The sequence below is a fragment of the Vipera ursinii genome (genome assembly GCF_947247035.1).
Source record: "Vipera ursinii genome assembly, chromosome: 2".
Classification (NCBI taxonomy): Eukaryota; Metazoa; Chordata; class Lepidosauria; order Squamata; family Viperidae; genus Vipera; species Vipera ursinii.
This window is the reverse complement of record NC_139513.1, coordinates 26679347-26693837: the sequence shown is the minus strand read 5'-3', so window position 1 is coordinate 26693837 and position 14491 is coordinate 26679347. Positions and strand designations below refer to the sequence as shown.

The 14491-nt window shown below is 44.7% G+C and overlaps 1 protein-coding gene and 1 long non-coding RNA gene across 2 annotated transcripts in view; one reads left to right on the top strand and one right to left on the bottom strand.

The window, feature by feature from the left end:
- LOC310636369 overlaps nt 1-14491 on the top strand; it is a 431277-nt gene that overhangs the window by 299657 nt on the left and 117129 nt on the right. The gene's annotated exons all lie outside the window — the stretch shown is intronic.
- The window catches only part of CPNE9 (copine family member 9), a 58571-nt gene continuing 46480 nt past the window's right edge, over nt 2401-14491 (bottom strand). Inside the window, exons 16-20 of the mRNA XM_083356030.1 lie at nt 8531-8658; nt 7485-7587; nt 6712-6769; nt 5951-6024; nt 2401-2747 (exon numbers count right to left, since the gene is read on the bottom strand). Of these exons, the coding sequence (XP_083212156.1) occupies nt 2595-2747; nt 5951-6024; nt 6712-6769; nt 7485-7587; nt 8531-8658 (516 nt within the window). The 3' untranslated portion in view covers nt 2401-2594. The remainder of the gene's footprint in view (nt 2748-5950; nt 6025-6711; nt 6770-7484; nt 7588-8530; nt 8659-14491) is intronic.

The following is a 14491-nucleotide window of genomic DNA, read 5'->3' as shown; positions in this document are numbered from 1 at the left end:
CTGTGCTTTCCTTTCATAAAAAGAACTAAAGTAGGCCACCCACCCCACAGCAGGAATCCTCTCTCCCCATCTGCCCTGCTAGTTTCAAGCAGTTGAACCTCGCAGGCCACGTACTAAATAGTTACCCCTAGTGGAGTGGCATAAGGACTGGGAAAAAACGTAACCTGGGTTAAAAGAAAAGCAGCTTGCACGTCCAAACCACCACTGTTTCCCCAAGGATTTAGCCAGCTGAAATGGCCGTTCTGGACCTGAGCTGGAAAAGAAGGGATATGCATACAACACACACACACACACACACACGACTAAGAAGTGAGTGCACGTCAGGCCATTTTTGGCTCTTCAAGAACAATGAGTCCGGCCTGGAGCAGCAATAAGGAACCACGGTCCTTTTATGACTTGTGGACTTCAACTCCCAGAATTCCTGAGCTGGGAGGGCCATGGTTCCCCACCTCTGATCCTGGAGCAATTTCTGGAGAGACAAAAAGAGAGCAAGTAGGAGGAACCGGGACGACAGAGAAGATGATGATTGATGTTTCAATAGACCTCTCCCGGGATGCTTACAAACCAGTTCTGAAGTTATGATGGCTGAACCCCTTTCTCCTGGTCACGTGGCCATATGTTGGGCTTCAGCATTTATGGCCATTTGCAATTATGAGATGTTTTACGACAGTTTTGCCGAAAACTGACATTATAAACGGCCCATAAGGAACCATTGGTTCACTTAAGTGTGGAATGTGCTTAACTACTTGCTTGCTTTACAACCTGTGGTTTTCAGTTAATGATTGCTGCAGAAAATGTTGAAAAATCAGGTCGGTTATTTGGGTGACCTCTTTTACAGTCGTTACAATTTATAATGTTGATGGGCAGGCTTCATTTCAGTCGTAGGTTGGGGACTACCTGTATTCCTTGTCCACAACTCTGATCACAGTCTTATACTAAGCTGGCCACTTCATATTAGGGTAGAAGTAGAAGCCAAATGAGGGCACTAGACTGAATTATGATCCCTAGAGACAAGGTGGTCAGAATGTCACGTCTGTATAATTCCTTTTATGGATTTTGATGAGCACTTTGATGTTCCTCTCCTGAGCCTTTTACTAACCTAAGAATGTATTACTTGGACCTCATTCACCCAATTCCTGCTAACTGTGCCTGTTGGAAAATCTCAACTGTTCCATTTCTCTCCGACCTTCTGAAGAATTTCTCCTCCACGTTCTCCCTTCTATCCTATCCAAACTTATTTCAGGTCATAGCCTTTTTTCTAAGATGTTGACGTTGGATCTTATCCCTGAGGAAATGCACCCATTGATGGAAAAAGTCCCCACCTTCTGCTAAAAAAAAAAAAAGGAACGTGTCAAACTGAGTTAGAACTGGTAAGGAAAAATGCAAGACAATTTCTGTGCCTGGTACTAGTGTAAATTTATGCTAGTTTTTCCCTTGTTTTAATTCCAGGTTGTAACTTCTTGTCAGAAGTATCCACATCCCTTATTTTCTCAGGTTCACAATGCCTGTGGCTGCAGCAGACTGGCAATTTACAATGAATAAAATATGTCTGAAAACTACAGCTGTGTTAAATGTAAGTAGAGTTGGACAGACAGATCCTCTCTCTTGAACAGAGGGATAGACAGATCCTCCCCCCCCCCCTTGTCTGGTAAGCTTAGATTAGTGACAGGTAGTCAACAGTGACAAAATAGAACAGAAGAGAACAGAATAACAGAGTTGGAAGGGACCTTGGAGGTCTTCTAGTCCAACCCCCTGTTCAAGCAGGAGACTTTATACCTTTCCAAATAAATGTCTCTTCTTAAAAGCCTCCAGAGATGGAGGACCCACAACTTTTGAAGGCAAGCTGTTCTACTGATTAATTGTTCTCACTGTTAAGAAGTTTCTCCTTAGTTCTAGATTGCTTCTCTCCTTGATTAGTTTCCATCCATTGTTTCTTGTCCTGCCTTCGGGTGCTTTGGAGAATAGGTTGACTCCTCTCATCCTTGCGGTAGCCTTGTGGTAAAACATTGGAACATTGCTAACATGTCACCCCTAGTTCTTCTTTTCACAAGACTAGACGCACCCAATCCCTGCAACCGTTCTTCATATTTTTTTAGCCTCAATCATTACTATTGCTCTTTTCTGCACTCTTTCCAAAGTAAAATAGAATAAAATAGCCACGTGAGAGTAAAATAAAGTAGAATAAAATAGCCATAGTGATCCTGGGACCAAGGATACTTTTATTGTCAATAACCAGGCAGAAAGAAAGAGGGGTCCATGGCACTTTACTAAACAAACTGGTCTTGAAGGAAACGCAGCTCCAGGATCCCCAGCATGCTGCTGCTGCTTCTTCTGAACTCCTGTCTTTCCAGGCTCTTGCCGGGGCCTTGAGATCCTGGGTGGAGCCACACTTTTGCGCTGGTGTCCCATCTGGTGTGTGAAGCACGGCACTCAATCCTGTCCGATTCCCCACAGTGAACTTCCTGTCCCCCCCCCCCCATCTAGCCAGTTCTGAATGAAAGAGAAGGAAGAGCCTCGCTTGCCTTGTGGGGGAAAGCATCTTCCCAGTCCCAGCTGGAGCAGAATTATCTGAATGGCTTCAGGCGGTGGAAGAGCTACTGTGGTGTAGCAGAAAGGGGCTTGATGTCTCGGGTTTTCATATACGAAAGCAGCTGCTCTGGGATTTCGGCTAGGACATCTTTCGCCAGGCGTGCCATGCTTAAAACTTGGTTGCCGGAATGGTCTACGTAGTCTCGGAAGGGCACAAACTACAACAGCAGGAAAGACACAAAATGGCAGCGGGTACCGAATTAAATCCCCAGGCCTGGTACAACCTTCTTGGGTATCAATAGCAGCAGAAGAAGGAAAACTTCGTATTTCCCAATTTGGTTTACGTGAGCAAAGATATGAGGGCTGAATACCACCCCCACCCCCCTACACACACACTACATAGCAATAGCAACAGCATTTAGGCTTATATACCACTCTACAGCACTTTATAGCCCTCTCTGGGCAGTTTATAAGGTAGAAGCATTATTTGCATATTGCCTTTACCCATCTGGGTCCTCATTTTATCGGCCTCAGAAGAATGGAAAGCTGAGTCAACCTTGAGCCCTGTCAGGATCAAACTATAGACTGTGGGCAAAGTGCCTGCAATACTGCACTTTAACCATTATGCCACCAGTTGCCCTAGAAATATATAAGTCCTTTCCATCTATCATATTGCCAATATTTGAATTTTGTTTTCTTTTGCCCACTGGCAATTCAGGTCAGTAAAACAAACACGGAGATCGATCATAGCTCATGTGTTGATTTATAAGTTTTGCAAGAAGTTAAGATGCTCAAATAAGTATCTTCCAGACTTAACTCTTTAGTTCCCAAATCCCAGCCACGAACAGCAACAAAAATCCTGCTATTTTTTTCTTGGACAGGGAACTTTGCACACTATCCTTTGCACTGCGAGGATAAGTTAATATTGTAAGACTATATCAAAATAAGTGCCGTATTTTCAGGCTGGCAATCTGATCTGGATGATAAAGTAAGGATTGATGTCCAGTCCTCTAGGTCAGGAGTCTTCAAACTTGGCCCTTTTATGACTTGTGGACTTATGACTTGTGGCACCCTGGCTGAGGAATTCTGGGAGTTGAAGTCCACAAGTCATAAAAGGGCCAAGTTTGAAGACCCCTGCTCTAGGTCATGAAGGGGTACCTTGATCAGCACACGGTATTGTATAAGGCCGCAGGCACATATGATAATCATGGCAGACATTTTCATGTCAGCATGGAGAGAAGTGCTGATGGAAGTGCAAGAGAAAATATGGTGTTGGTTAGGATAAGCAAAACACCCCCCCCTTCCAAAAAACACCTTCTCCTGGACTTGTGAAACAGTAGACCCTGCCTGTTCAGCCATAACATACTTAGAAGTTTAAGACATTTTGATAACACTGGAAGAAATAGGAGAGGAGTGAACATAGTCTGTCAGAAGCAAGAACATTATGAGATAAACCAATTAAAAGTAACTCACTAAAGGTAAGTTACAGAATATAGAATAACAGTGTTGGAAGGGACCTTGGAGGTCTTCTAGTCCAACCCCCTGCTCAGGTAGGAGACCCTATACCATTTCAGACAAATGTCTGTCCAATCTCTTCTTAAAAACCACCAGTGATGGAGCACCTAAAATTTCTAAAGGCAAGCTGTTCCACTGGTTAATTGTCCTCAGCGTGAGGCAATTTTTTCCTTAATTCCAGATTGCTTCTCTCTTTGGTTAGTTTCCATCCATTATTTCTTGTCCTGCCTGGTGCTTTGGAGAATAATTTGACTCCCTCTTCTTTATGGCAGCCCCTCAAATAGTGGAATTCTGCTATTGTGTCGCCCCTACGCCTTTCTTTTTTTTTTTTTTGTACTGGCCATACCCAATTCCTACAATTTTTCATCATGTAAGTTACAGAATATAGAATAACAGTGTTGGAAAGGACCTTGGAGGTCTTCTAGTCCAACCCCCTGCTCAGGTAGGAGACCCTATACCATTTCAGACAAATGTCTGTCCAATCTCTTCTTAAAAACCACCAGTGATGGAACACCCACAACTTCTGAAAGAAAGCCATTCCCTTGATTGATTGTTTTCACTGTCAGGAAATTTCCTCCTTATTTCTAGGCTGGTTTTTCTCTTTGGTTAGTTTCCATCCGTTGCTTCTTGTTCTGCCTTCAGGAGCTTTGGAAAATATGTCGACTTCCTCTTCTCTGTGACAGCCCCTCAAATATTGGAAGACTGCTATCATGTCATCTCAGTTCTTCTCTTTTTTTTTAGACATCATTGTCTTTGTCGTTATACCTATTACCTCCCCCCATATCCCCCCATATTAGTTATCTTGTTGCATCTAATCATGTATATATTTTAATTTATAGAGGGGTTTATTCGAAGAGTTGCATCTCTGCCCTCTTTCATTTTGCTTTCACTGCCTTTGGTACCCTATGAAATCATCCATATTTCACTGGAATGGCGTGCCAGTTTAAACAATTTTTTTTTTTGGGGGGGGGGAAAGTTTTCTCCTACAGAAGCAGATCAGAACGAACATCCTCTGTTCTTAACAAAAGGCCGCATGCTGAGCATGGGAAAGACATAGGGGATAATTCTCGCAAAACACTTGGTGATAATCAGTTAGAAATCCTAGCACCTCACTCCTTGCATAGTTTGATGCTGTTAAGCGAAACAAGTCAGGAAGAGGGCAATTCATCTCAGAAACCTTCCTTTAGCCCAGGGGTCCCCAACCCCCGGTCTGTGGACCGGTAGCGAGCCGCGGCATGCCACCAAGCGGTCTGCACAAACAAAGTGTCAGAATCCATTTATATCACATTCATAAATGTATGTTTAAAACATTATCCCCCCCATGGAATCTGCCATCTCCCGAGGAAGGAGGAGCGCATGTGGATTCAGCCTGCCTTAGGTTATTTCAAAGACCAAGGGAAACCTATTGAACTGGGGGAACAAAAGGGAGGGTTAGGGAAGAAGGCATCTGGCCTGTGTCTCCATTTGAATCTGTAAAGGAAGAAGGCAATAACCATAAAGATTCGAAGTTCCCTTTTTCCCACGAAAGGGGTGACAGGAAGTAAAATGATGGGGGGGCTGACCAAATGGGGTTGAGGGAAGGGGGGGTTGAACTGGGAACTCTTTATAAAGTTTCAATCTGTAAAACAATACCAGGTCCTGTCTTGTATTTCCACAACCAAGCATGTCCTAGTAAAAATTCCTTTTGGACTAGCACTGACTCCAAGAGTTTTTGTTTTCCTAAGACGTGGATTGGGGTGGGTCCTGACACAAAGCCGCATCTGTGGGATGCAGGCAGCACACAATCCCATGCACCCTCCGGTCCGTGGAAAAACCTTTCTCCATGGAACAAGTCCCTGGTGCTCAAAAAGTTAGGGACCTCTGCTTTAGCCCATTCTGATCAGCCAGATTCTCAAAGAAGATTTACCTGTACGATGTCTCTCTCAGCATAACGCCCCCTGGAGGAGACCCGTACTTCATCCCCATCCAGCTCTTCCATAGCTGAAGATAACAAACAAACAAACAAACAAACAAACAAACAAACAGCTTAACATTGGTTGCCATCTTCCAGGAGAACTGTTACTGACACTTGGCTAGAGAATAAATCTTAAGGTTTTTATTTCTGCGTTTCGCTCTAGCTTTGCAAAATCGACAGCAAAGTTCTGCTGTGAGGTTGTGCTTATGGGTGCAGCCAACCAAGGACTAGGATGCCAGCCTTGATGTCTTGGCAACCTGCACTCTTCTCAAAGCATCCGATCCGCCCTTTGGGTTCCTCTGACTCAATTCCCTCCTCGCTCAACATTCATTTTGAATCAGGGGTGTCAAACTCCATTTCATTGAGGGCCGCATCAGCATTGTGGTTGCCCTCAGGGGGCCGGGTGGGTGTGGCCTGGGTGGGCGTGGCCTACTGGGTGGGCGTGGCTAGAGTGTGTATGGCCTACTGGGTGGGCGTGGCCAGCTCTACATCGTTGGCCTGAAGGGTGCCTATGGGGGCCTGGGCAGGAGTGGGACAGATCTGAGGGTCTCTGGCAGGAGGAGGGTCTCTGGGCCAGGGCCAAGGCAGTGGGGGCTGTTCCCTCACTGTTTCCAGGATGGCTTCGCGGGCCGCATGAAACCACTTCAGAGGCCGGATCCGGCCCGCCGGGCCTTGTGTGTGACACGTCTGATCTGAATGAATAGAACACTTACCCCCAAACTCCGCAGGGCCCACTCCCACAATGATGACAGACATGGGCAAGGAAGAAGCCTGCAGAGAAGAAGGTTGTTGTCTCAACTGCAATTTAGGAAATAAACTACAGTCTTCCAAAGTTTTGGAGCTTCTGCTCCCCGCTCTCATGTGCCAAGTGCCACAGTGGCTGGTAACTGAGGTAGGGGAAGACTCTACTGGTAGTCTTTGACTTACAGTCACAACTGAAGCCAAAATTTCTGTGGTTAAGCGAGACAGTTGCTAACCGGGTTTTGCCCCATTTGGCCACTTTTCTTGCCCCAGTTGTTAAGTGAGTCACTAAGCCAGTAACACGGTCGCTAAGGGAATCGGGCTTCCCCATTGGCTTTGCTTGTCGGAAGGTCACAAAAGGTGATCACACGACCCCGGGACGCTGCAACCGTCATAAATATGAGCCAGTGGCCAAAGCGTCCGCATTTTGATCACATGACCATGGTGGTGCTGCAACGGTCATAAGTGTGAAAAATGGTCATAGGTCACTTTTGCCAGTGCTTGGAACGGTCATTAAACAAATGCTTGTACGTCGAGGACTGCTTAAGTCATCTGTGGGCACCTTTCTTGATTTACCCACACTGACACACAAACACACAACTGATGACGGCACCCTGTCCCTTAGATTATTTTTCTGCACGTGGGTGGCTCAGACAGACTGGGGCTGGTAATGTGCTTTTATGCCCCAAACCTTGACGCTGTTCCTTTTCTTACTACCCGATGAGCTACTGCCAGGCTGACTCACACTGACAATTGCTTCTTTAGTCTGCAGCATGTCGGAAATCACTCCATCGGTGACGATGAGAAGAACATAATACTGGGAGCCATCAGTGACCTGGGCAGCCAAACTGGGAAACGGAGAGAGAAGAGAGTGATGGAGAGCACTGATTTCGGCAACTCGCTTCCCACAGCCTCCTTGAAAGTCCTGTCCACATCTCCCTTGTCCAAAAAAATTACAACGGCTGCCATGTTGGTAAGCTAAGAGTGCGAGAAGCCGACTTAAGCTTTATTCAGAATCAGATTTGATACCCGTCCACACCAGCTGACATTAGCTCTCTGCATTTGGAAGCCTTCCACCTCTTCTTTTGGCTTATTCTGCAGGCAAGGCATAATCTCTTCCTGCTGGGCTACTCTCCTCTCCTCTTTCCTTCACCTTCTTTACCGCTGCACACATCCTGCATGGGCCGCTGCATTAATAGGTCAAGCAATGCAGATGGCAGTTGCCCGAGACACACTGGGCTGTTTTGGCTCCCAGAAGCCTTGGCTGAGAATGGCCCGCTTGACTCTTTTATTCTACTTATTTATAAGTAACAATAATAATAATAACAACTGTTATTATTCTTACAAATAAATCAAGGCGGCAAACACATCCGACACACCTTCCTCCTCCTCCTCTTTCCTCCCATAACAACGACCCTGTGAGGTGGGTTGGGCTGAGAGAGAGGGACTGGCCCAAAGTCACCCAGATGGCCTTTATGGATAAAGCAGGACTTGGAACTCGCAGCCTCCCACTTTCAAGCCTGGTGTCTTAACCACTAGACCGGGGGTAGGCAACCTTGGCTCTTTTATGACTTGTGGACTTCAACTCCCAGAATTCCTGGGCCAGCATGACTTGCTTGGAAACCTCTCCCTTTCCCCTCAGCATGGCTGGCTCAGGAATTCTGGGATTTGAAGTCCACGAGTCATAAAAGAGCCAAGGTTGCCTACCCTTGCAGTAGACCAAATCACTTTTCAATCTTTCTGAGAGACAAGAAGACCAACCGGTGGTTTCCTCTTCTCCTCCCCACTTACCAGGCCACCTGGCTGATGACAGGTGCAAAGTTGGTGGGTCCGTAGAGCTGCACAGTACGTAGGCTTTGGAAATAGGATTCCAATACTCCTTCGATGCCCTCGCAGTTGGGATTATCCGGGTTATTGTTCTAGGGAGACAATGGCACGGCTCAGCAAGCTGGGCAATGCAGGTATGATAGACTCTTCACTGAACACTCAAGGGCTCTAGAGCTGGGAATTCTGAGAGGGGTGAAGTCAGTCCTTAAGTCAGTCCTTAAGCACCATTACCTAGCTTGGTAATGAAATGTTTGCAAGAAAACCACTGTTCTGTTCCAGCCTACGACTGGCCCTATTTGAATGTCAGGGACAACCCCTTTTTATAGTCAACAGGCTGGAAAAACCCAACCAAATTTATTTACAAAAAAATCAAAAGTTCAAACAAGAGTTAAACCAAAAGTTCAAACAAGAGTTAAACAGGAATAACAGACCAGGACTCTAGCAGATCTTCAAACGGTTGTCTTCAGCAACCAGCACCTCCCACACCTTCCCCTTTTATCAGCAGTCCCAAGGCGTGGCTTCTCATTGCCTTCTCCTCCTCTCACCGAGTTGCCTCATTGCCTTTCTCTGTTCTACTCTGCTGGATTGCCTTCTGCTCCTAGCATCACTGAATAGATCCAGCTGTGAATCATCTACGTCCAATACCTCGTGCTCACACGGCTGAGTCTGATGAGGAACATGACGGGAGGGGCCAGGCTGAGAGTCCTGCAGTGCATCAGAGCCTCCCTCTGACACCAAAGGCTCTCCAAACCCCTCCTCCTCCACCTCTTCAGAATCATCAGACTCAGCTGCCGGTATCACAGGCTAACGCTGAATCACAACAACCACCCAGCTCAGAGAACACTAAGGGCCCACACTGTCAAACTTGGGAGAATGACAACTGTTGAGTTTTCCTAGTGAAAGACTCATAGAAGTCTACTTGAGAAGTGCTTTTGATTGTTTTGGCTGGTCTGCATAAGCTGAAGCATCAACTAAATGTGTAAATGGGGCGCGCCTGCCCTCTGGAATCAGCTGCCTGTGGAGCTCCGGATGGCTCCCGACCTTCGCTCTTTTTGCCGTGACCCGAAAACCTGGTTATTCGAGCTTGCCGGCCTGGACTGAGGGATTGGGGTTTTAAATTTCATAATTTAATTTATTTTGTTTGGGGCTAAATTTAATTCAATCTATTTTTAACTTTTGTATGTCATATTTTAATTGCTCTGTACACCGCCCTGAGTCCCTCGGGAGAAGGGCAGTATATAAATCTAATAAATAAATAAATAAATAAATAAATAAATATGGACTTGAACATCACAACTGATTATATAATCCAGGGATAGGCAACCTTGGCTCTTTTATGACTCGTGGACTTCAACTCCCAAAATTCCTGAGTCAGCTGTGCTGGCTCAGGAATTCTGGGAGTAAAGTCCATGAGTCATAAAAGAGCCAAGGTTACCTACCCTTGGTATACTCTAATCCATGGGTGTCAAACTGCTGGCCCATGGGCCGGTTTCATCATACAGCAATGGCAAAACAGTCCTGTCTCATGATGTCATGTGATGTGAGTTTGACATGTCTGCATCTAATCCATAAATTAGAAAGGGCGAGTGGGAATGTTCATGATGTGTGTGTGTGTGAGTGTGTGTGTGTGCGCGCACGCCAAAGTCGAGATGGCAGCAGTGACTACACAGTTAAGGGCCCATCTGTTTTTAACATGTGCTGCATGTGTTACACAAATTTTAAAAAAAGACAGATCTTGGATTGCCTTGACTGTGTCCAGCAACTTAACTTTTTTTACCCACCCTGCAGATACCCTTGAGTATGGCTGACCCTTACATATTCCTCACAATGACAACATTTTAGGAAAAGAAATATTAAAAGATATAGTACTTTGGAACCCCATTCTCTGAATTGGAAACCTTTCTTATTAACTTCTAATCAATGATGTATGGCTATGATAACTTATTCAGTGGCAAAGAAAATGCTAAAACCCCTTTCTATCTATAATGCTACTTCCAATGTCATTGTAATGAGGTTCTATAATTTAATATAATAGAATTTGAAATAAATTAGTTCTGCATGCCACCATCAAGTCTGTTAATAGAATGGTGATGACCTCCGAGATTCTCTAAAAATAATTGCTTAAAACTAGCATGATTTTAGGGTTATAAATTAGCATGATCTAAAGAATTATGAAATCGTAATCCGCAAAACAGCAGCACAGAATTATATGCCATTGTACAGCTATGCTTTGCTTTTTTTTTAACAAATTATCCACAAAATAATTTTAAAACAATTGGTTAAAAAGATAACTGGAGTTGTAGATAGAGAAAGGACCTCAAAGTCTATGCAGAATGCAAGTAGTCCCTGGATTATGACCAATGTCAGCATTCCTCCCCATTGAGGCTGCATGTTGGAATGACTATAAAACAGGTTGGTCATGTGATTGACCCCTTTTTTGTGGTGGTTGTTAGGCAAACCCTGTGGTCGTTAGGGTAACCAATGGTTTGCTAAGGTGCGGGTTTTGCTGAAAACTGGAAATAAGTGCTGCGTTTTGGCAAAGCCGTCATAAAACGGTGACTGTGGGATGCTGCAAATGGCCAAAAATGCATCTGTGTTGTGGAGTGCCTGAAGTTTGGTCGTGTGTGGCTGCAGAGGAAGCTCGACCATCGGAACTTCAAATCTGAGTCATAAATCCCCCTTTTTTTAGTCAGTTGTAACTTTGGACAACCGTGCAGGGCCATCCAAGACGGACAGGTCATAGCAGAGAATTCTGACAAAACGTGATCCACTGGAGAAGGAAATGGCAAACCACTCCAGTATCTTTGCCATGAAAACCCTATGGACATTACCAAAAGGCAAAACGATATGATGCTGGAAGATGAGCCCCTCAGGTCGGAAGGCGTCCATTATGCTACTGGGGAAGAGCAGAGGGCTAGTACTAGTAGCGCCAGAAAGAATGAAGCAACTGGGCCAAAGCCAAAAGGATGCTCAGCTGTGGATGTATCTGGTGGTGAAAGGAAAGTCCAATGCTGTAAAGATTTTTTCTCCATAGGAACCTGGAATGTAAGATCCATGAATCAAGGAAAGCTGGACGTGGTCAAACAAGAGATGACAAGACTGAACATCTACGTCTTAGGTATCAACGAACTAAAATGGACAGGAATGGGTAAATTTAATTCAGATGACCATCAGGTATACTACTGCGGGCAAGAATCCCTCAGAAGAAATGGAGTAGCCTTCATAGTCAATAAAAGAGTAGGAAAAGCAATACTGGGATACAATCCCCAAAATGACAGAATGATCTCAGTTCGAATCCAAGGCAAACCATTCAATATCACAGTTGTCCAAGTCTATGCCCCAACCACTGGTGCTGAAGAGGATGAAAATGACTGCTTCTATGAAGCCCTACAGCACCTTATAGAACTAACACCAAAAAATGATGTCCTTATCATCATGGGGGATTGGAATGCTAAAGTAGGAAGCCAAAAGATAACCGGAATAACAGGCAAGTTTGGCCTTGGAGTACAAAATGAAGCAGGGCACAGGCTGATAGAATTTTGTCAAGAGAATACGATGGTCATAGAAAACACTCTTTTCCAACAACCCAAGAGATGGCTCTACACATGGACATCACCAGACGGTCAACACAGAAATCAGATTGACTATGTGCTCTGCAGCCAAAGATGGAGAAGCTCTATACAGTCAGTAAAAACAAGACCAGGAGCTGACTGTGGCTCAGACCATGAGCTTCTCGTTGCAAAGTTTAGGCTTAAACTGAAGAAAGTAGGGAAAAGCACTAGGCCACTCAGGTATGAATTAAATCATATCCCTGTTGAATATACAGTAGAGGTGACAAATAGATTTAAGGAATTAGATCTGATAGACAGAGTGCCTGAAGAACTATGGACAGAGGTTCGCAACATTGTACAACAGGTAGCAACCAAAACCATCCCAAAGAAAAAGAAATGCAAGAAAGCAAAATGGCAGTCTGAGGAAGCTTTGCAAATAGCTGAGGAAAGGAGGGAAGCGAAAGGCAAGGGAGAAAAAGAAAGATACGCCCAATTGAATGCAGAATTCCAGAGAATAGCTAGAAGAGATAAGAATGCCTTCTTATATGAACAGTGCAAAGAAACAGAACAAAACAATAGAATAGGGAGGACCAGAGATCTCTTCAAGAAAATTGGAGAGATGAAGGGAACGTTTCATACAAAAAAGGGCATGATAAAGGACCAAAATGGCAGGGACCTAACAGAGGCAGAAGAGATTAAGAAGAGGTGGCAAAATTACACAGAAGAACTATACAAGAATGAGCTTAACGTCCCTGATAACCACAATGAGGTGATCACTGACCTCGAGCCAGACATCCTAGAATGTGAAGTGAAGTGGGTCTTAGAAAAACTGAGCAACAACAAAGCTAGTGGAGGTGACAGTATTCCAGCTGAGCTATTCAAAATCTTAAAAGACAATGCAGTAAAAGTGCTACACTCAATTTGCCAGCAAATTTGGAAAACTCAACAGTGGCCACAGGATTGGAAAAGATCAGTTTACATTCCAATTCCAAAGAAAGGCAGTGCCAAAGAATGTTCAAACTATCGCACCGTTGTACTCATTTCACATGCTAGTAAAGTTATGCTTAAAATCCTACAAGATAGACTCCAGCAGTATGTGGATCGAGAACTACCAGAAGTACAGGCAAGATTTCGAAGAGGCAGAGGAACTAGAGTTCAAATTGCCAACATACGCTGGATCATGGAGAAAGCTAGGGAGTTCCAGAAAAACATCTACTACTGCTTCATTGACTATGCTAAAGCCTTTGATTGTGTGGATCACAACAAACTGTGGCAAGTTCTTAAAGAGATGGGAGTACCAGACCATCTTATTTGTCTCTTGAGAAACCTATATGCGGGTCAAGAAGCAACAGTGAGAACTGGACACGTAACCACTGATTGGTTCAAAATTGGGAAAGGAGTCCAGCAAGGCTGTATACTGTCGCCCTGCCTATTTAACTTATATGCAGAGCACATCATGAGAAAGACAGGGCTAGATGAATCAAAAGTTGGAATTAAGATTGCTGGGAGAAAAATTAACAACCTAAGATATGCAGATGATACCACTCTAATGGCAGAAAGTGAAGAAGAACTAAAGAGCCTCTTGTTCCTGGTGAAGAAGGAGAGTGCAAAAGTTGGGTTGAAACTTAACATTAAGAAAACCAAGATCATGGCATCTCGCCCTCTCAATTCCTGGCAAATAGATGGGGAAGAAATGGAGGTAGTGACAGATTTTATTTTCCTGGGCTCCAAGATCACTGCAGATGGGGACAAGAAATTAAAAGACGCTTGCTCCTGGGGAGGAAAGCCATGGCAAATCTAGACAGCACACTAAAAAGCAGAGACATCACCCTGTCAACAAAAGTGCGTATAGTCAAGGCTATGGTCTTCCCAGTTGCAATGTATGGCAGTGAAAGTTGGACCATAAGAAGGGCTGAGCACCAAAGAATTGAGGCCTTTGAGCTATGGTGCTGGAGAAGACTCCTGCGAGTCCCTTGGACTGCAAGGCGATCAAACCGGTCAGTCCTAGAGGAGATCAACCCTGACTGCTCTTTAGAAGGCCAGATCCTGAAGCTAAAACTCAAATACTTTGGCCACCTAATGAGAAGGAAGGACTCACTGGAGAAGAGCCTAATGCTGGGAAAGGTTGAGGGCAAGAGAAGAATGGGACGACAGAGAATGAAGTGGCTGGATGGAGTCACTGAAGCAATAGGCGTGAGCCTAAATGGACTCAAGAAGATGGTAGAAGACAGGAAGGCCTGGAGGAACATTGTCCATGGAGTCGTGATGGGTTGGACACGACTTCACAGCTAACAGCAACTTTGGACAGTTGCTAAGTAACCAGTCGTAAGTTGAGAAGTACCTGAATCTAACTTTCAAGTGTCTGTTTAGGAAT